The following is a 23,144-nucleotide window of genomic DNA, read 5'->3' as shown; positions in this document are numbered from 1 at the left end:
TGCAGAAAAATAAATTTTGATTTCTAATTAAGGATGAACGCGCAGCACCCCTACACGTCATAAGAACACCCATTGAATGGGAGGAGAGGGTCTTTAAACCCTACTTTGTTCTTATGACCAGATGGCCATGAGGAACACCTTAATCAAAAATATAAATTTAACTACAAAACTAGTTAGATCTAAATTTACATATCACATATACAATTTAAGATCTAACTAATACATGCTTTGCATACATCTCATGTATCAAAAATTGATCTAATTAATATGCTTTCAGATTTAATACATCACATGTAATATCTGAAAAATAAAATTTAAATTGAACTATTCAACATAAAATTTATTCTAGACAGTTACGAGAATAATTTTATAACTAGTCTAGGCATACAACAGATCAATCTTATGTATTATCCAAATTTTTATTTTTTATTTTTGATCTGAATATATAATATTTATATCATGAAAATCAAAGAATAAATTAGATCTAAATTATATTTTAATCTCATTAAAACATAAACTTATAAGACTATTCATAGATCAAACTATTCCTAGTCTAGTCATGCATCTCATGCATGTTAGATCTTCTCAGATTTAATTTTAAATATTTTGATTTTAGATCTTATCACATATGATATAAAATCTAAAATATTTTAATATCAGATAAATTAAAATTAAAATCAGATCTAAATTAGATCTGAAACTGAGCCATCAATCTGGCTCTGATACCAGTTAAAGGAAAAAATCATCTTTTTCTTTGTAGGATCTTCCAGATTTCATCAAATCTGAGACAGAATAATTTTAAAAAAAATTATCATATATTTATTTTAGATCTAAATCTTTAGATATAATTTTATTATCTAATATTAATTCTAAAATAAGTCTAAAAGTATGAGGAAACATGAAATACCTCAAGGGTAATCTGATTACCCTGTAGATGATCGCAGCAAGCCTGAGGTTCTGATTTAGCCATGCAATCGCCTGGCCTCTACCAGTATCCACTTAGATAGGACCTAGATCATCTTCTCCTCATAAATCTCTATTCTAAAAATTAGAAGAAAATCTGATTAGGATGATCTTCAAAAGTCTTTCTGAAGTTGGAGTAGCAGCTTGTCGAAGAATTCCTGCAGCCTTCCTATTCAAGGCATCACCACACCTTGATCTTGCATCAGATGGATGCCCAACTCCTTAGACGTGAAGAGAGGAGGGAGGACTTCAGATGGGATGTAGAGAAGAGGAAGGGGGCAGCAGCTTTGATGGGTTTGGCACAATCACAAGAAACCCTAGGCGCAGACAGGGTTTATATAGACCCTGCTGCACTGCGCAGTGCCACATCATTCGACCAATCAAAAAATTTAAATAAATCTGAAAAAAAAAAATTTGATTGGTGGAGTGATATCATCTGATCACATCAAATAAGAATCCAAGCTTCTCTCCAAGAGTTGGCACCAACATTGGATAAGCACAATCATGTTGACGCCAAAGAGTCCATGTTGATCAAATCAACTTCCATCCTTATCCACTTGGGGTGCCCTCTTTATCCAATTGGGCTCATGCCATAATTTGATTATGGCACCTAATTTGATGTTGATTTGGCATGTGGATACTTCACAAAAATTCTTCAATAAGCTCTTGCTAAGTAGCCTTCAATTTAAGACCCATATGTCAATTTTTGACTGATGTCCTAAAATAAAATTGGCAGGTGACAGGAATTAGCAGGTGCTTGTCTTAAATTCATCTCATGAATTAAGACAAGCCTTTTCTGAGCTGGACAAGATTCATTTAGACTGAGAAAAACCTTCTCAAGGTTCTCTGGGTGATTTAAATCATATTTGGCTCAATCGAGATAGAAAAGATTACACGAGGAGAAAATTAGGCTCAATTATGTGCTAGCACGATTTCTTGAACCTAATTGGATCTAATCCAAATTAATTGGGCTAGCCTAATTGATGATATCCAGATCTTAACCCTTATTAGTGTGATCCAGTTAGGTTCAATTTTGTATGATAATGAGACATATCGTGATCTCATCATCGACATCATCAAAACTCTTTTTATGGACCAGAACTCTTCTGATTCATACAATTAGAATGATCGATCATCAAGATTATTCTAATTGCTCTCAAAATCCACCAGTGATATCTAGCAGTATATGGTGGCACCCCATCAGAACTGAAGATGAACCTCTCGGTGCAGCTACCTGTGTGATTGAGTTTCTCTATCATGAGTCCTGACTGAATTAGGGTTAAGATAAACTCGTCAAACCCAACATCAGTTATATGAATCAATCGATCGATCCGAGTCTGATATGAAACTCCAATAGAAATTTTTTTTTCATTATTTCACTCTGCCATGGCCATGGACTTAAGGACTCGATCTTTCGATCACCATAGGACTACTCCTCTCATCTACCGAGGTTGATAGATCCCATCTTGGTGCGACCTAGTTCTTACAATGAATATGCTACAGCCAACATACATCTCAAGATTCTGAATGGCTAGGAGATCGAGTTATGGTATAGTCAAACTATAACACACTCAAGGTGAACTGTCGATGTACTTCAGATCAAAGAACTAGATACACAACTACAGCATCGAGCTAGTCATCGACGAGAAGGTAGACTTCCTTATGACTGCTCGAGGTGATCACGCTCAGTACTCTCATTCTCAATGAATACCTGTACTCTCACTTCGATATCTTCACACTGTAGACTCAAGACACATCTATCCTAAGGAAGCGATCGTACACCAACCTTTCGGATCTATCACCATCCTCGTGATGATCCTATGGTCAGGAGCTGTTTATGAGTTAGTTATGTAAATTCATGCCTTAAATTTTCAACTCTTGAAAATATGAATTGACATTCCTACTAACTCAAAGGATGTATCATAGACACAATGTATACAATGTGATAGAAGAATAACTCATTTATTAATTTATAGTCAAAATTATAAATTTGTCCTTAGATTTGTACAGGAATGTGTCAGCCAATCTGGCATCTAGGGCACACATCTAATAGTAGAGAGAAATAATTTTAGAGAGAGAAATTTAAGAGAGAAGATAGAGAGAGAAAGTAAAAAAGATGAGAGAAGAGAGGGAAGAGAGAGAAAGTTTCTCTTTTTTTCTATTTTTTCTTTCTTTCTTTCTTTTCTATTTTTTCCTTCTCTCCTCTTTCTATTCATTTAGGTGAAATAGGGGACCCATTTCCTCTTTCTTTACCAGAACAAGAGAGAGTCCCTACTAGCAATGGCGATGGCCGACTATGGCTAGGCCATAGCATTGCTACTAAGTGCTTCACAGCCAATGATTAGTGGTGAAGATGGTCGGAAAATCAAAGTAAAATAACAGAAAAAGAGGGCTCATAATCATAATCATCCAGCTTTCAAAAAGGCAAAAGGCTCAAATAGAGGATAAGCTAGTATGAAGGTTTCAAAAATAGTTAGAGCTTGTAAATCTGGTATAATATAGTAGTAAATGTCACAATCTCAATCCAAAATTACAAGCCATGGGTTATGGCAACCGCCGCATACTCATAAGGAACTCTCCCCATAAGCATGCAAGATATCTTGTCATACTATCATAAAATAATAATAGAATAAATAATCAATAAATTAAGTCCAAAATTTAACTAATTAAAATTTGATTTTGATATCCCATAAAATTTAATAATATTTAAAAAATCTTACAACAATTAAATCTCAAATAATAATTTCATAAAATATAATAATAAATCTATATCTAAACTCAGTTGATACTATCAACTCTTGCCTCTAAACTCACTCTCCAAGCAATACCAATATCCATAATTAGGAATCTGAATCTAAAAAGAAAGGAGAGGTAAGGAGCTTGATAGTCTAGTAAATAATGAATATCTCAACTACATATTTGAGATACTATCATAAAATATGATATTTAAAAATAAATCTCATGAATAAACATAAGAACATATTTCATGCTAATTTATGCAAAATAAATATTTTCAAATATTCATACATATATATATAATAATAAATCTAATTCAAAATAAATCAACATATAACTCAATAGTCTTTGACTATTTCCAATGTTTTACCTTCATTAGCAGGATCTACTAAATACCAACGTCTAATCCAATTGGTAAGATCCACTGAATACCAATATTTAACCTTCATTGGTAGGATCCACTAAATATCAATATTTAACCCTCATTGATAGGGTCCATTGAGTACCAATATTTAATTTTATTAGCAGGATCCATTGAGTACTAATATTTAACCCCCATTGATAGGGTCCATTAAGTACCAATGTCTAACCACCATTAGCCGGATCCATTGAAACATAGTTAGGCTAAGAGTGCAAATTTGATGTATATCAAAGTACTTTTATAAGATAATATATATCATAATTCTATTCAATATATGCATATTTTGTAACAAATCAATAAACCATAATATTCTAAAAATCTTAAATTTTTCAAACTATAGTTTCATAAATCAAACATAAATTAAAGATTAATTATTTATTTTCAAAATAAATTATGAAATATCTCAAAAAGATGGTTCATTACTTACATCTGCAGAATACTGAATAGATAGATTCAATCAATTTTGAAAATATCTTTCAAAATTTATTATTCAAAATATATTCTTCTATCATTTTTAAGTAATGACTAGTAAAAATTTTAAATTCTGACACCCACAAAAGGCTGACAAAAGCAGTAGCATATATGGCCTTTCAGTTCTTTGACAATGATTTGAGAATTTTACGAATAAGTTCACTATTAGTATAGTTTTTGTCAAAACTTTTTAAACCATTTATAATATCAATGAATCTAGTGACTATATTAGTGATACTTTGACTAAGTTTTATTTGAAATAGTTTATATTTATATACAAGCATATTTATTTTTTTATTTTTTTACTTGATTAGTATCCTCATGGATAACTTCTAATAGATCCATATTTGTTTAGTAGATATGCATGTAGATATTTTATTAAACTCATTATCATCTATAAAATATTTATAGTTTTAGCATTTAATTGAGCTAGTTTTCTATCTAAATTATCCCAATCCTTTTTAGGTTTAGGAGAAGGCATGCCATCAATCATAATAGTTGGTGTGTGTGGACCATTTACTATGACATTCCACATATTATAGTCTATTTTCATTCATACTTTCCAGTACGTGTAATTGAAGCTATTAAACAATGGAGGTCTATTGGTTGATTGGCCTTCAATAATGATGTATCAATTAGGGTTGCTATGAATCTTTAACTCTTGATAGTTAGATCAATTGGGCTAAGTACCTTCTTTGATATCACTTGTTTTCTAGAGGAGATAATCCAAGAAGGGGATGAATTGGATTTCTTAAAAGTTAACTAAAAACTCATGCCCAAAAAAATAAATTCAAGAGTGTTTGTCAAGTGCTTAATAGAAAATAAATATGTAGTAGAAAATAAAAGATGAACACAACAACATAATTATAAATATAAAAGATTTAGTAGTTCGGTGCTAAACTCAATACCTACATCCACTCTCCAAGTCAACCCACTTAGAAACTCCAACTGTAGCCCCTCTAGATTATAGTCTGATTATTTTTTCAGGTTCACAATTTAATCTAACTAATTTTTACAGGATTATCAACCATAACCTTATAATCGATTGTTTTTTAGATTCACAGTCAACCCAATTGATTTTTATGGAGATACCAGTCAAAATCTTACAACATCCAACTTAAGGCTTAGACCAACCCTAAGGTTCTTCATCCAAAAAATTTGTCACAACAAACAAAGTAAGATATATAAGAATTTAAAATTTAAAACAATAAAACTCTTTAAATTCTGAAAGAAAACAAAGTAATTGAGCTATTGATTGCTTTAACTTCTTCCTTGAATACTTAAAAGGATTGATAAAAGTTTCAATGCTTTTACTCAGAAGTAGTTGGCTTAAATTAATATGCTCTTCCTCTCTTATGAGTTGAATAAATATGAAAAAAATTGAATTAAAAATACTCTTAATTTTCTTCCACCTTTTCTCTTGAGTTCTACTCAATAGTAATGAGAATAAGATTAATGAACTCTCTATAGCACTTCCACTTATATTTCTATTTGAATTTTTTTCATTTATGATCTCAAACATATTTGCAATTATTACTCTAACCATTATAAGCTTGAAAATACTTATTGAAAATAAATTTTGATTATTCAAAAAAAATTAAAAACTAACCATTATTCTATCAGAATTCTATAAGTCAGCTCATCCAGGCTCTTAGTCGGCTAATCTAAAATTTTGAGTTAGCTAAGTGAAACTTCTGAGATGGCTCAATAGCATATATAGATTTTTTAATTTTCTATCTATTTTGTCTGTTTAAGAATAGGTCGGATTAAATCTCTTCTTAATCGGCTAACTTTGTAACTTGACCAGCTAACCTTTTGATCAGCTAACTAACTTTCTAGATCGACTCAAAGAACTTACTAATTTATATTGCTTTCTATATTCTTCTGTCTCTGAGACTTAGTCGGCTATCTTTTTTTGTGAGTGGGCTAAACTCCAATCTTGGTTGGCTATGTTGATGCTGAGTCAGCTTAGAAATTTTTTTTAAATCTTCATCTTTCTGTTTTCATCCTAAGTCTGAGATTGAGTCAGCTATCCAAATGCTTAAGTTAGCTAAGACCCAATCTTGGTCTGCTAAGATGAAACTTGATCAGCTAAGGGAGTTCTTCTGAATTTCTACTCTTTCTATCTTTCTCTTAGATTGAGACTAGATTGACTAAGCTCCTTATTTTATCGACTTAATGGCATGCAAAACATACCAAAATTGATTTTAGATAGCTTTTCTCATTCAAACTTGTTCTATGCTAGGCTTGCCTTCTCAAACTTAATTTATGTATAATTTAGCTTGTTGAGAGATCCTTCCAGACTAAACTTTCTATTTATCCAAAATATTTCATATCGAACTCAATTTTTTTGCTTCCAAACATAAGTTTTTGACTTGAAAATATGAATTTATTTGAGTCTTAGATAAACCATTGAACATTTTGAAAAATCCTACAATCAGTCTCAAGAGCATCATCAGTAATCATGATTTATACTCAAATATTTTTGACATCATCAAAATCAATTTTATGACTAATAGAAACTTTAGGAATTACACTTAATTTGAATAGGCCTTTATAGACAAAGCCTTATTTAGCAAATGCATTACGAGTGATTACAAGCTTAATAACCTCTAGATACAAAAAAAGGTCTACTAATTAGGTTCCTGCTAATGTTCGGGATGTATAGTACTTTGTGAAGGATTAGAATGTTTCTAGATGTCATCTTTAGGTCTATCTAATCTCTTCCTAAAACTTATTCTATAGATAGTTCTTAAGCATTACATCTCCACCACTTGATTCCTAAAAGATAGACAACCAAGAGTGATCAAAATAAATATGTACATTAGCTTCCAAATCAAGCCACCAATCATAAGAAGAATGTATAAAGAATACCGAAGGATTTTGACTTTTTAACTTGAAGGAAGGTCCGGCACCATCTTCAACTATGTTCACTTGATGTTTAGGTAAAACTTTCTTCCATCATTCAGTCTTCCTATAGTAGCAATCCTTCACCATATGATTTGTCTATCTGCACATGGAGCAAAAGACCTCCTTATTTGGCTTCTGATTTGGATGATTATAGCTTCTAGGAGATTTGAAGGAAGAGACTACATTTGAAGGATTTAAATTTTTTTTTTTTGAAGAATTTTCTTTGGTTTGATTGGACTTGATCAAACTGATCTTAGGTCCAAAATCAAATTCAGGGTTATTCTTAAGTCGATGATCTTCTTCGATCCTAGTAGAGTTTATAATCTTTGATTGGGTTAAGTCAACTTGCTTATGACTTAACTCATAAGAAAAGTTTAATCAAGAAAGAGGAAGAGAATAGATTAACACTTGAACCTTATAACTTTTGGAGAATTCATAACCAATTAGTTCAACTTTTCTAAGATCTTGAAATTCAGAGATTTAGACAATAATAAATTTAGAATCTACCATAGCACATTTATGGAATTTACATACGATGAACCGATCTAGATTGGCATCATCCATTCTATGCTTTACTTCAAATGCATCCTCAAGCTCCTTAGATGATTTGGTAGGAAGATATACATCATACAATGAATCAAAAAAGGCATTAAGAATCCTATGGTGGCAATGGAAATCAATTCCTTCAGGGATTTTTGAATGAAGGCTAGAGGATCTTATATCTTAAGGACTAAGAGAGGTTGATAGAGAAGAAAATCTAGGATATGGTAATTTTAGGATAGAAATCAACCCTAAAGCCAAGAGCCAATAGTTTAGTCAGCTTTGCCCCCTTCTAAAGATAGATCCACTAAACTTCTCTAGTCTAATTGACCTATGCTGTTTCGTTTGTTTACTTTGTTTTGCAAACACAAGTTTTGAGGAGTTTAGTCTTATATATTTGAGTAACTAATTAATGACTTTCAATAATATAATTTTAGATTTTAAAATAAATATGATAAAAAAGTAATAAGAGCAAAATTAAATAATTATATAAAGTATATGACAAATAGAATTACTATATGATTATGCAAGTTTTTCAAAGCAGCACCAATATGTATTTTGAAAGAACTAATAATTTATGTAGTTTTAAAAACAACAAAAATTTCTACGTGGTTTTTGAAGATATAGAAATTTCTACCCAAGTTTCAAAGATGTAGAGAAGTTCTAGCAAAATTTAAAACCTTTAGGAATTAAGTTATACAAAATTTTAGTTGTATAGAACTTTTATGCAAATTTTAAGGCTGTAGCAAATTTCTACACTAGTTTCTAAATCCGTAGAAAAATTAAAAAAATTATTTATAGGTCCCTCGATTGATCTGGACTTATTTTTAAGTCTTTGAACCTCTCAGGTGGAATAAAATCTTTCTGAACTATATAAGGAGTTATTTTTAGGTCCTGCCATCCACTCAAGTCATCTGTTGCCGTTTAAATCCATGGAAATGACAAAAGTATCCTTGGATGATTTTGGATAATTGGTTATGTAGGTTTATGTTTAGGTTACACAGATATATGCCTTAGTTATATGGTCATTTGGTCCGGTTATCCAGTTTTTATTTCTGGTTATACATAATAAATTTTTGATTACATGGATACATGGTTTAGTTACAAAGATTAATCTTTTCCTTCAAAATCATCCAAGGATATTTTTGTCATTTCTGTGGACTTAAATAGTAGCAGGTGGCTTGAGTGTATGACAAAGACCTAAAAATAACTTCTTATGCAGTTTAGAAAGATTTTATTCCATCCGAGAGGTTCGAGGACTTTAAAGTAAGTCCAGGTCAATTGAGAGATCTATAGATAATTTTTTCAGAAAAATTCTGCACGATTTTTAAAATTTTAGAAAACTCTTGTAAAGAAATCAAAACTGCAAAAAATTTCTGTATTATTTTAAAAAATGACAAAAATCAGTTTGCCTTATTTTTAAAGAAATATGAATTTCTTAAAAAGCTGATTTAGAAAAGAAAACAACCTTTAAATGATAAAACTTTATAATTCTATACAAATAAAGCAAATCTAGTTCTATGCAATTAAATTAAACTTGATAAAAAAACTAATAAAAATTTTTATTATAATCACGAATTACAGCCTTAGATTGTTTGGAATAAATCTTACCTAGAAATTACTATGTTATTGCTATCATTATTTTAAACCAAGATTATATAAGAAATAATAAACTATTAATTAAAACAAAATCTGAAAATTAAATGTGATTCACTACCTATATGTGGGTCAGTAGCAATCTCATCTCTAAGATACAACAGTCTGGCTCAGCCTGATCCTCCTCTAATAAGCATGATCATTAGAGAGGCTTGATTTACATGACTTCCTTCGGAAGCCAAAAAAAAAGAAAGAGGAGTGAAAAAAAAAAAGAAAGAGGAAAGATGGATTGTCTATGAAAGAAAGAATCTTTTGGAATCGAACACATGTGAATAAAAAGTCAGATCATAGCCTATTTATAGGCTCTATTCGGATGATCAAGGAGGTGCCATAGTTTCGATAAGATATGAGGTTTTAGAAACATCATATTTCTTCAGAATCAATGTTTGCTTTAAGTATCATTATTCTTTGGAAAGAGGTATATGATAAAAAGAGTTTTTAAGCATTTAAACCAACAAGCATTTAAAAGATAAGATTTTTATTTAAAAAAATAAATTCTTTTTAAATTAAAACTTCAACAATCAACTATTAATATCACCCCATGAAGATTGATCATGGATTAAAAAAGTGCCAAACTTCCCTACTCCATTTACTAATGAGATAATTTAATGCAAGATTGGAGATGGTAATAGGTCGAGTATAGGTTAAGTCGGCCAATACCCATACCAGCTCTACAATTAAAAGTTTCATATCCATATCCGTCCTCTACCCATCTTGAATCGGGTCGAGTAAAGATATGGGTTAAGTTGGGCTGGATCAAATCAGAACTCATCATATAAGTATTACAAAATAATTATAGTTTTTAAAATAAATTAAAATTATATTGAATCGAATTTAAAGTGGGATATATCATTATCCACATCCAATCTGAATCTATTTTAGATATTTTTTTAAAAAATTATATTTATTTTAAATTTTAATCGAATCGAATAAAATCTATCACGTTCAGATTAGATTTGATACTCGATGAATCAATTAAAATTATCATCTTCAGATCAAATAAAGAACATTAGGGATGTATGCTCAAAATAATAAGGAGCTAAAACAATGACTTTTTTTTTTTAATAAATGTAACGGTGCACATGAGATACGGCCCACGGCGACCGGTTGGCAGACACGTGATTGGGACTCGTACCTACCAAAATAAAAATTTATATTGTTCCATCTGCCCCTCGCAAAGGAACGGTCTCCATGTTCCCATGGGTCAATCACTTATTTGCTTCCTCTCCCTCTCCGAAGTCCCAAACCATTTAGAAGGTAGACTGAGCTTTTAGCTCTCCTGCCCAAACTGAAGAGGGTCCTCTTTGTTGGAAGTTTTAGGTAAAAAGAGCCAAAAAGCAAATACATACCAAAGATTTCCTTGAGGAGGAAGCTCAGTCTGAAACTTGTTCCATTGGTTTGTTCCCTCTTCTTTTACTCTGCAGCAGCTGAGCCAGTTTATACTCCATCAGAGTTTTCTGGTCTTCTTTAAGCATGAATAGAAGGGAGATATGCAGGCTGGTATTCATATTATTTCTGGGTCAGCTGGTATCATTCTTCCTTGCAGTTGCTAGTTTCACTTCCTCTTACATAGCAGATCTGGGTAACTTTTCAACTTCATATTATCTCTCTTAAAATTTGGTGTTTTAATGGTTTCTGGGTCTTGGAACTTCATGGCTATTGTTCATTTGAAGGTGCTGATGTACCGCTTACACAGTCTTTCTTCACATATCTCTCTCTGTCTCTGGTCTATGGTGCTGTCCTCCTATATCGGCGACAGAAGCTATTGGTGAGGCTCCAAGCCCTTGATTTGAGATTATTCTGGTAGTGGAGATGGAGGACTAAACTTTATTGCATTACTGCTGCAATTTCTATCTCAGAAGATTGAAGAAAGCTAATGTTGACGATTTTGATCTATCAAATGTTTGGTCATTTCCAGGTTCCTTGGTATTGGTACATTGTCTTGGCCATTGTTGATGTACAGGGGAATTATTTGGGTAATGTCTTTCTCCTTCTCAGTTCTGTGCCATATACAATGCATTATTAGCCATCTACACTTTTGCATCGTGACGTCACGTTATGCACACCAGACCATGTGAACAGCACTGCCGGCCAAGGTCCAACTTGCCATTAAATTTTTGTATTACTTACATTTTAATATCCAAATGATAAAATCATGAATGTTTAAAAATTTTAAAAGTTCTTTTCAGAAATTAAATTATTCTATCATGATGTGAATAAATAGTCTTGTCACCTTTTGCAGTGCAATTGTCTGCACATCAGCTGAATTATGTCACTTTCATTTTTACAAAATTTGGAAAAAATAATAATTCTCTTGCTTTTTTGTTTTTGTTTTGTTTTTTTTTTTTTTTTTTTGATAAAAGTTATAAGTAGAGTATCACCATGAAACCCTGCATCATCCCCCAAAAATTTGAAAACTGGGACTAAGATCGAGTGTACAGGGGATTTGTTGCCGTCTTTTCCTTTCAACTTAGAGGAGGTGGTGATGCCAATTACACAATGTCAGTTGATCATGGCATCTTTGGCTTCTTGAAAATTTACTAGTCTTGTGGCCAAAGTCCCTGTATTGCCGTCTTTTCCTTTCAGCTCATATGAGGTGGTTCAGGAACATTTAAGTGTGATGCGAATTGCACAGTTTCAGCTGATCATGACATCCTTGACTTCTTAAAAATTTTCTAGTGTTGCTGCCGCCAGACACAAGAAAAGATTTTTAGAAAATAAAAAAATAAAAAAATTTTGAAGAATGAGAATAATATAGTAGCACATCACTATTGTTGTATTATATTATATTTATAGATTTATGATTATATAAGAATATAAATAAAAAGTTTAACCTAAACAATTTGAATTTTAATTATAAATTTCAAATTCAAAATTAAATTATAACAAAGATAGTAATCATGTTTGCATATTTTATGGTTGCATGAATCAAATATGCTATTAGTAGTTGATGTCTGAAATTCAAATTTTTAAATATAAAATGCACCAAAAAAAGCAATTATATTGACATATCTTGTAATCGAGACGGTATGGATCAAGTTTGCTATCATGTCCTCTCAACCTAGATAGGCGAGTCTAAATGTTGAACTTAACTTGTAAACAGCACAGATGGCTAGAATGTAAACCTTTAATAAAGATATCAGCTACTTGATCAAGAGTAGAAATAAATCGGACATCCAATTCTTTATGGGCCATCTTTTCATAGATAAAATAATAGTACCCAGCTCAAGATGCTTAATGCAAGCATGAAAAAAAATGAGTGAATGTGATAAAGATGGCACAAACATTATCATACCAAATGAGAAGAATAGTCTGGAGTGGAAGGTGAAGTTCATTAAAGAGAGAGGAAAGATATTTGATTTCAAAGCAATATGGGCCAAGCTTCTATATTCAGCCTCCATAGATGATCGAACGATACTAAGTTGCTTCTTAGCAAACCAAGAGATTGGATTAAAGTCAAGATGAACACAATATCCACTTATTGAGCAACAATCAAAAGTGCAGCCAACCCATTTTGCATCATTGTATGCTTCAAGTTTAATTGGACTAGGTCATAGAAATAGCCCATAACTAAGAGTAGCTTTTAGGTAACGAACGATGCATTTGACACCAATTAATGGTCTTCCACTGGGGACTATATATGTTGGATAATTTGGTTTACTGCAAAGGAGAGATCTGGCCGGGCAAGGGTAAGGTATTACAAATCACCGACAATACTACGATAACGAGTTGGGTCAGATGATAAGAGATTAGTGGTGCAACCTAACTTGGATGAAGCAACTGGTGCTCTAATAGGTTTACATTCAAGTATTTTTAGTTCATCCAAAGAGGTCAAGAATATATAGTTTGAGATAAGTGAAGGCCGTGAGTAAGTCGATGGACCTCAATGCCAAGGAAATAAAGTAGGAGCCTACAATCTTTCACTTTGAAATGCAAGCTTAAATTAGTGATAAGCATGGAGATATGAATAGAACTATTGCTAGTGATAATCAAATCATCAATATAAAGGAGAAAATTAAAGTGGAAGCCCTCATGATGAATGAAGCGTAATGGATCACATTAGGATTGAAGAAATCCGACTCAAAAGTTTTGAAGCAAATTTCTCATATCGCACTCTAGGGGTCTATCGAAAACTCTAAATAGGCTTGTATATGTGCCAGACATATGTGGGCTGCTTTGAATCCACAAAGCTAGGTGGTTGTGCTATGTATACCTTTTGTTAAAGATCTCCATGAAGAAAGGCACAATCAACATCAAATTGGTGAAGAGGCCAATTAAAAGTGAGGGCTAAAGTTAACATGATATAAATGATGTTATGCTTTACCACATGACTGAAAGTTTCAACGAAAATTTCTCCTGATTGTTAATGAAGCCTTTTGCAACAAGACATGCCTTGTAGTTGTTGATGAAACAATTAGGATTCGCCTAAGACAATACGTCCATTTATAGCTTGCAACATTCATGTTAGACTAAAATGGGACAAGAGACCATGTACAAGCATGTTAGAGATTGGTAAATTTAGTGTCTATACAACTCACCACTCAAGAACTTTACATGCTTTTATATAGCATGATGGCCCAGATGAATGATTAGCGAGTAATGCAATAGGAATATGATATTTAATGATGAAGAAGATATTTTTAACAATTTCATGTTTGGATCTTGTCACCACTGAATGAGTGCAGCTTAAATTTAAGGCTAGTTGAGGTGGGCTAGATAGGGACAAGTTAGATGTAGGTGAGGTTGCAGGATTGAATTATTTTGGGACTATTCTACATGAGTTGTTTGGAGTGGTTGGGAAGGTTGGTTGATGGTGATTAGCAATTGGATATGAAAAGCAATATGGGTTAGTAGATGAGTGTGCTGCTGTTGTAATACAAGCGGGCTTGAAGAGAGGTCCAATAGGACAGAGATAGACTCATTGCTGCTAGTAATATGCTCAAAATAGTTTGGAGATTTGAAGTGAAGCTTGGACATCGGATAGCATTTTGGCGTGGCACTACTAGCTGAGGCAATTGAAACTAAATATAACCCATGACATGTTTGCAAGTCTGAAAATGATAAGGATAAGGTGGAGAGAAAAGAGGTTTGCATTGCAATATGGAAAGAAAGACTCATCAAAGATGACATGTCTGGAAAACCTGACTTGATTTATTATCAAGACACCGATATCCCTTTTGATTGGTACTGTAGCCAAGGAAAATATAGTAAGAGGACATAAATTTCAACTTACGAGATCGATAAAGGGAAAGACAAGGATAAAATGCACATCCAAAATCTTTGAGATGGGTGCAATGTGATGATTTTTGAAATAAACCTTCATAAGATGATAAGTGGGATATAGGGGAAATAGGCAATCTGTTAATAAGATACGTGGTAGTTAAAAAGGTTTCAAGACAATACTTTAAGGATAAATTGGAGTGGGCCAATAAGCTTAGGACGGTTTCAATAATATGATGATATTTTTGTTTAGAAACACTGTTTTGTTTAAGCATATATGGACCAATCAATTGAGGGATAATACTATGAGATTTAAGAAAATTAGTGAATAATGTCCCATGAATTCGCCCCTACCATCCAAAGTAGAATTTTGATTTTTATTTCAAAGAGATTTTTAACTTGTTGCTTGAATTGAACAAATATGGTAAACACATCAGACCTACATTTAAGTAGACATAACAATGTATAATAGCTATGATCATCAACAAAATAAGATAGCACTTGAAATTTAAAATCGAAGCACTAGGAGCAGGGCCCCATGCATCATCATGTATTAGTTCTAAAGATTTAGAAGATAAGAAACTAGAATGGGTAAAGAAAATTTTATGACTTTTTCTAAGTTGACAAAATGGGAAAATGCTCTTAGAAGACTTTATTGAAGGAGAAATGTTGGACAAAACTAAGTGTTGTAGAGAAGAAAATGGATGCCCCAGCTGATAGTGTCATGCCTCATTCGACACCCGACTCCCAATGAATGATGTTGGAGAGATCAATTTATGTGATGGTTAGAGTAAGTGAAAGATATAGAGTCCATTCTCAGGTAACCTACAGTGGAGCATCCTTCATAGCCTTGTCCTATACTACAAAACTATTAGCATCAAATGTGAAGGAGCAATTATTATTATGAGCAAATTTTTGGATTGAAAGTAGATTGGCCGATGCATTTGGACAATAAAAGATATTATCTAATATAAATGATTGGGAGGAAGTGCTGAAATGAGAAGATCCAATATGTTTGATAACCAAACCTTCACCTTTTCCAACTTGCACATTATCTGAACTTTGATACTGAGAGTTGGATTCTAAGATCGTCAGTAATGTGGTGAGTGGCTCTGGTTATCCATATACCATATGGAGTCATTCAGGAGATATTGGCATGACCATCCTTGCAGCTAGATATTCAAGAGGAAGTTTACCTTAAGTGGAAAGCAAGATCAAGATGATAATAGCAATTCAAAGTTGTATGATTGGCTTTGTTACATATTTGATAGGTAGGTTGTATATTGTTTTGAATTGTGGCCTAATTGTTAGGCCCTTTACAATACTATTGAGATTGATTTTGGGTATCAAATGCCAGCTGTTGTTGTTGATGGTTGTTGGAGCATTGCTGTTGCTGGTTGTTGAATGGACGACGACCGTTATTCTATCTATTGGATCCATTGTGGTCTATCGCAAATGCAATAGCATTGTGTAGGATTGGATAGCTCACCAAGACTTAACTCTTCGTTTAAAAGAAGATTATGGAGTTTTTCTATAGTGATTGGTGCATGTTTTGCATATGCACGTTCTAATAGCAGTTTGGAATGGTCTATAAGATACTAGAAGCTCTATTAGGCTATAAATTAGAATATCCATATCATTTATAGGTTCTCTACTAACAGCTAGTTGGCCCTTGATTTGCTTAATTTTGTGTAAATACTCTTATATTGAAAATGGACCTTTTTCAATTTCACCCAACTGTTGCTCCAAATAAATGATGTGAGATTGGATAATGGTCCCGAAGCATCTCTCAAATGCTTCACATGCCTTCCTAGTAGATTTGACACCTACAATATATGGGATGGTGGTTTTCGAAAGGATACCATTAATTGAAAATAACACTATTTGATCTTTTTTATAATATTCACTATTCTGTTATCACTTTTTATGATGATTTCTAGATGGGCATGCTCCCATTTATGATATCCATTAATTTATGACCTCTTAGGATTGAGATAAAAAGAGAACTTTACATAAGATAATTATTAGAATCAAACTTAGTAGGAATTAGACTGGCGATGTTCACGATTACTAGAGGAGCTGATGAAGTTTCTGACATAGTGGCTGAAGATGATGATCCTTCCATGACCTTCGGATGTTTGATCTTAGGCATAGATGGTGATGAGTCATGTATGGCTTTGATATCAAGAAAGAAGAGAAGATTTTTGGAGAACGAGAGAGAAGAGAAGATTTTTGGAGAATGAGAATAGTGGTCACACAGCGCCACTGTTGTATTATGTTATATCATATTTATAGACTCATGATTATATAAGAATATAAATGAAAAATTTGACCCAATTGTTTTGTGTTTAAATTATAAATTTTAAATTCATATTTAAATTACAAAAAAAATAGTCATTATGTAGGCATATCTCATGATTGCATAAATTAAGACTATTAGCAACAGTTAATGTTCGGAATTCAAATTCATATTTGAAATGCAAAAAAATGGTAATCATGTTGGCATATTTCATGATTGCATCAATCAAAACTGCAATCAGTGGCTAATGGTTGAAATTTTGCATTCAAATTTAAAATGCATCAAAAATGGCAATTATGTTGATATATCTTGTGATTGAGGATGGTATGGATCAAGTCTGCTATCACCCCTTATGTCACTCATCATAAGAAAATGCCAGACCAACAATTGTTCTCAAACTTGAAGCTATATGAACTCTGATCAGGAATATTATGCCCCAATTTTTTTATGCCTGTGAGATCTTCAGAGGCTAATGGAATTTGTCACTGAACATTTGTAATTTATCAATTAAGTCATTTTTTTGGCTGAAGGATATGATATGCAACTATCATGGACCTGTTCAGCTGATGGGAACTCCGCAGTAATACACAATAGCATGACACAAGTCCTTTTCATCTGAATGCATTTCCTGGATCAAAAATTGTGATATCGTCTTTTGGGTTTATATTCACTTCTACTCATTCTTCTGCTTTTGCTAATCATGACTAGGAAATGTCTGTGTGTTACTGCTGATTGCTTCTTTATCCTTCTGTTTTTAATTGTCCAAGCTGATGATACCTGGTTTAAATGTTAATGTGGATACTGAGGGACATGAATCTTCTGATGCAGTTATCAAGGCTTACCAGTACTCATCAATTACCAGCGTGACGCTGCTGGACTGTTGGACTATACCATGGGTTATAATCCTAACGTGGCTTGTGTTGGGAACACGGTATTCCTTGTGGCAGTTTTTTGGAGCTGCCCTTTGTGTGGTAGGCCTTTCCTTGGTTCTTCTCTCAGATTCAACAGACTCTAGTGGAGGTAATTGTTACACCATAGAGTTTAACAATGATTCTCCATGAAGCTCTGAAAGCGTACCTCAGCAATGTATCTGTGACATTCCTTAGACTAGGGAAATATTTTTGTATTTAATAATCATTTGATATCTTGAACATTTTCCAGTATTTTTTTCTAATAAGGTGCAACAAGTGGAAAGTTCTACCATATGAGCTTTAAATTTTAGGTTCGACGAATATGTCTTAACACTAGTCTCACAACTTAGTTGCCTTGTAGATGCGAAGAAACCTCTTTTGGGAGATGCACTTGTTATAGCAGGGACATTTTGTTATGCATTTAGCAATGTTGGAGAGGTTAGCGAAGCCCTTTATAATGTTTTGACCCTTTCTGATTTCCATCACAGCTGCTATTTTAGGTTTGTAATTTAGGGAAGCATGCTAGCAGTTGGCAGTTTTTTCTAATGTTCTATTGTTTGTTAACATAGGAATTTTGTGTCAAAAGGAAAGACCGAGTTGAAGTTGTAACGATGCTTGGAGTTTTTGGGGTGCTAGTTAGTGCATGTGAGATGTATCCTTTGGACTGCCAGGACTGCAATTCATATACACATGGTTGAGCATTTCTGTTCTTATTGTCACTTGCTAATCAGTTATGATTATGATTTACAAAATGCTCAGGTGTATATTGTTCTATGAGATCAAACTACAGAATATGTGTATAAAGATGTTTTATGGTGTTGATCTGCTTCTGTTGGCAGATCTTACCTTAGGATAACATCTCGCTCAAAAGCATGAAAGTAATTGATATAGTTTTCCTTCCACGACACTCTTAGAGCTATTTTTGAGCGTAAAGATCTTGAAGCTGTCAAATGGACTTCCACAATGGTAAATCCTTTTTAACTATTGAAAATTTTCAATTAGTGATGTCTTCTCACAAACTCCATTTTATATTTGCCAAAAATGCTAGGATCCATTCAATTGAATTGCCTCTATTATGTTGCAATGATACTGAAACAGAAATTAAAGTGGCATGATTGAACACTTTATCATATTTGAATTATGAATTGAAAAGAAGCTCCAGCATGCTAATTTTCTGATGACTATATACTGGCATGTCACAGAAATCTTGAACAAACATTTTACAGACTAATCTGGAGGTTTCTTCTTGTGCTTTTTGAGTTTGATTCTTTGCAGGATGTTAAACAAGAAGGAAGAAAACACTTATATGTTGGCTGTGACTTTTCTCTTTTGAGTTATTGTGTTACTAAATCATTTCCTAGGTCCATACAATGTTTGATCCTCCTATCTGCCTCTTGTAACTTCAATAAATCAACACAAACAAGACATCGACCCTTATAGTATATTTTTTTTTTCTTTTCTATGCATGCCTTCGGGACGTGCTTTCTCAGGAATTGATTGTGGTGCTGTTTTATATTTGTCAGATATCTCTATTTTTTGGCTTCGTGGCCGCAACATTTCTCTTCTATACTGTTGTCCCGTTTGTCCTGAAGGTCAGATTTCTACATGCTCCTTTTATTTAGACATTTATTTTCCTCAAGAAACATTTTAAATAGAGAATTGAGTTGGCATTACCAACAGTGTTAGTAAGCATTAGTTCCAAGTTGCCAATTAATTTGGCCAATCTTAAGAGAGCTCTATTAACATCAAACATGAACCAGAAAATTTTTGCAGCCACCCGAACAGTTTACAGTTATGTAATTATATGACTAAAGGATAATCCATTTTGGAAACTCCATTTTTATCTCACATGCAGATGAGTGGAGCCACTTTATTCAATCTCTCCCTTCTCACATCTGACATGTGGGCAGTGGTCATTCGCATCTTCTTTTACCATCAACAGGTTGTCTCATCTTTCCTTGGTTCTTTGCTCATGATAACAGTCCCATTGCTTTATTGTGTTAGCGAGTTTGCCGAATTTATTGCAGGTAGACTGGTTATACTATCTTGCATTTGTCGTTGTGGCCATTGGACTGCTCATCTACTCATTGAAGTAAGTTCCATGAAACCCTTCTAGGTGGTGCCTAGCAACCTTAATATTATACCTTAAACATTTCCCCCACTTTTTTATCTCAAAGCAATCGCATCTCTAATACATCTGATATAAATGATTGTAACTTGCTGACCACAAGTTTTATATGCATCCTTCATTGCTTTCAGTGGTGTATGGATCTAATAAGCCTCAAATTTCCTTCTGTTTTGGTAGTGAGACTGGTCCCCTCAGTGCGACAGCCACTGGGGATGAGGAAGCAACTATTCCGTATGAACGACTCACTCAAGAAAATTCAGCACCAGTGATGCTGTCTTGAAGAGGGTGCATCAAGCAACACAAAGCCAATAAGTTGTTGATTCTACACAAAACTGTAATTAAAAAAAAAAAATCTGAAAGGTTTATGAATATATGTCCCAAAGTTGTGCCTTGTTCATTATAGTGGTTCAGCTAAGAAGCTGTGTAAAATAAGATCTCCCCAACTTTTTGCATATGAACAAATTTAACCCATAATGCTTGTGACTGTTTCGACCACTACACCCCCAACTACATATTATCATGCTAGTTGTCCAACATAACTAATATTTGTTGAGTAAAGATCAATGTTAGTGAAACCCAAAAATGAACAGATTTGGGGATAACTGCTTTTGGCAGCCCAATCTCATGCTATGTGGTCTCTTCGGACTTGGTTGACCACTAGTTGGGAATCACAATAAGCTTGAAGTTGAGTTACCATGACAGCTTAGGCTAATCTTGATCCAGTATCGAGGGTCTTGTATTCCACCTCGTTAGTGGAAGGGTTGAAGATGAATCTTAAGGCATGCTTTGCCGCAATATCTTCTGGGCTTGAAAGAATCAACTTGGCTCAACACCCTCCTGTGGTGGAGGATCCCTCAACATGAAGCATCCAATAAGATTATTTTTTTGATTTATATATGGTTCATTTTTCATTTTTATATGATCCTCAGAATTAGCTTGTTCCAAGATCGTGCATTCAACAATGAAATCGGTAAGGGCTTATGCCTTTATAATAGTTCAGGGTCAAAAATTTATATTGAATATTTCAAGCTCAATGGCCCACTTGGCCAAGTAGCCAAAGATCTTTGGTCTTTATAATACTTGCTTCAACAGAGGATCCCTTGACATGAAGCATTCAATAAGATTGTTTTTTGGATTCATATATGGTTCATTTTCAATTTTTATATGATCCTCAGCATTAGCTTGTTCCAAGATCGTGCATTCAACAATGAAATCGGCAAGGGCCTATGCCTTTATAATAGTTCAGGGTCAAAAATTTATATTGAATTTTTTAAGCTCAATGGTTCACTTGGCCAAGTAGCCAGAGATCTTTGGTCTTTGTAATATTTGCTTCAACAGTTGATTTGTTATGATGATGTAACATTTGTGCTGAGATGACCAAGGCATACGCTATCTTCTCTATTCTTGGGTATCTTATCACAGCATTTGGGAGTAATTTTCTTCTCTATTCTTGGGTATCTTATCACAGCATTTGGAAGTAATTTACTTACACAGTAAATAGGCTTCTAATTTTCAGATTCTTCTCCAACGAGAGCCAAACTAATTATTGAAGATACGACAGCCATGTAGAGGTACAAGTCCTCCCAAATCTTAGATTTAATAATAAGTGACAAAGGCCCAAGGCGTTGCTCAGCTAATCAAATGTTAGCTAATATTCTTCCATCCATTCAAAGTTTTTGGTATTCTATATGACCTTGAAGAAAGGTAAGCATCTTTCCGTTGATTTGCACATAAATCGACTTAGGATGGTTATCCATCTAATTTGTCTTTGGATGGTCTTTCACCATCTTTGGAACAATCATCACCGACACTACTCGAATTTTCTCTAAGTCTACTTCGATTCCTTGCTGAGTTATCAAAAAGTCTAGTAACTTTTTCGAGGTGACTCCAAACACATATTTGCTCATGTAGGTTGGCAACATGTTGTTCTACCTTCCGATTTTTCATGGCCAATTTAATCTTCGAAAACTCGATTTGCCAGCCTTTGGTACATGCTCCGACGTTCTTCAACCCAAATGGCATCATATTGTGGTAATATAATCCCTCATCGATGATGAAAGCTATCTTTGCTTAATCTTTGGGATACATTCTGAGCTAATTGTATCTCTAAAAGACATTCATAGAGTTAAAAATCCATCTTCGTGGATAAGTTGGTCAATCCTCGGGAGAAAAAAACTATCCTTTGGATAGATTTTGGTGAGGTCGGTGAAGTTGATGCTGGCTCTCCAATATCCATTAGCTTTTCTGACTAGCACCATGCTAGCTATCCGCTTTGGGTAATCGACTTCTGAATGACCTTATCAACCTCTTCGTCTATGGCTTATAGTTTCTCAGAGGCAAATCTTCTTTTCTTTTATTTGACTGGCCAGTACTTGGGATCTGCATTAAATATATGCATTATAATAGAGGGATCTATACCTAGCATGTTGATAGTTGACCAAGTGAATGCATTAGTGCTGGAGCGAAGGAACTGAATAAGTTGTGTTGGGTATAAAATAACCCCAGCCAAAGTTCGTAAAAGACCGACCCTTCCAGGGCTCTTCCGGCTTTCGATCTTGTGTGGTGTCTTTCTGAACTCCCCCGACCATCCGAGCTTCCATAATACTATCCGGACTTCTCCGATAATGAGCTCCTCCATTCATCTACCGGGTTGCTCCAAACACTTTCTGAGCTTCACTATCAGCCAATTTTCTACAGCGATCGACTATTCTCCGAATCTCTTCCAGACTTCTTTCGGCCACGAACGACTTTACTCCGAACTTCTTCCGAACTTCGTCAATGTCCGAGCTTCTCCAACAGCAGGACTTCTACAGTAACCAGACTCCATCCAAGTTTCTACGGCAGTCGACTACCTTCCGGATTTCATCTGAGCTCCTACGAGAGCCGGAT

The 23,144-nt window shown here is 33.7% G+C and overlaps 1 protein-coding gene across 2 annotated transcripts; it reads left to right on the top strand.

Moving 5' to 3' along the window:
- Positions 1 to 10,880: 10,880 nt before the first annotated feature.
- On the top strand, positions 10,881 to 20,753 carry LOC105035839 (uncharacterized). 2 transcript variants are annotated; one of them, XM_010911549.4, is made up of 12 exons: positions 10,881 to 11,017; positions 11,122 to 11,279; positions 11,371 to 11,465; positions 11,616 to 11,673; positions 18,045 to 18,236; positions 18,489 to 18,565; positions 18,697 to 18,779; positions 19,042 to 19,093; positions 19,651 to 19,719; positions 19,983 to 20,069; positions 20,155 to 20,219; positions 20,433 to 20,753. In XM_010911549.4, exons 2-12 carry the CDS (start codon positions 11,171 to 11,173, stop codon positions 20,533 to 20,535), a joined length of 990 nt encoding a protein of 329 aa, XP_010909851.1. In that variant the 5' UTR covers positions 10,881 to 11,017; positions 11,122 to 11,170; the 3' UTR covers positions 20,536 to 20,753. The 2 variants fall into 2 exon arrangements, with proteins under 2 accessions (XP_010909851.1, XP_073098561.1); XM_073242460.1 differs by having other exon boundaries at positions 10,888 to 11,279.
- Positions 20,754 to 23,144: the final 2,391 nt, after the last annotated feature.

The sequence above is a fragment of the Elaeis guineensis genome, chromosome 8 (genome assembly GCF_000442705.2).
Source record: "Elaeis guineensis isolate ETL-2024a chromosome 8, EG11, whole genome shotgun sequence".
Taxonomy (NCBI): domain Eukaryota; kingdom Viridiplantae; phylum Streptophyta; class Magnoliopsida; order Arecales; family Arecaceae; genus Elaeis; species Elaeis guineensis.
This window is presented reverse-complemented; position numbering and strand designations above follow the sequence as displayed.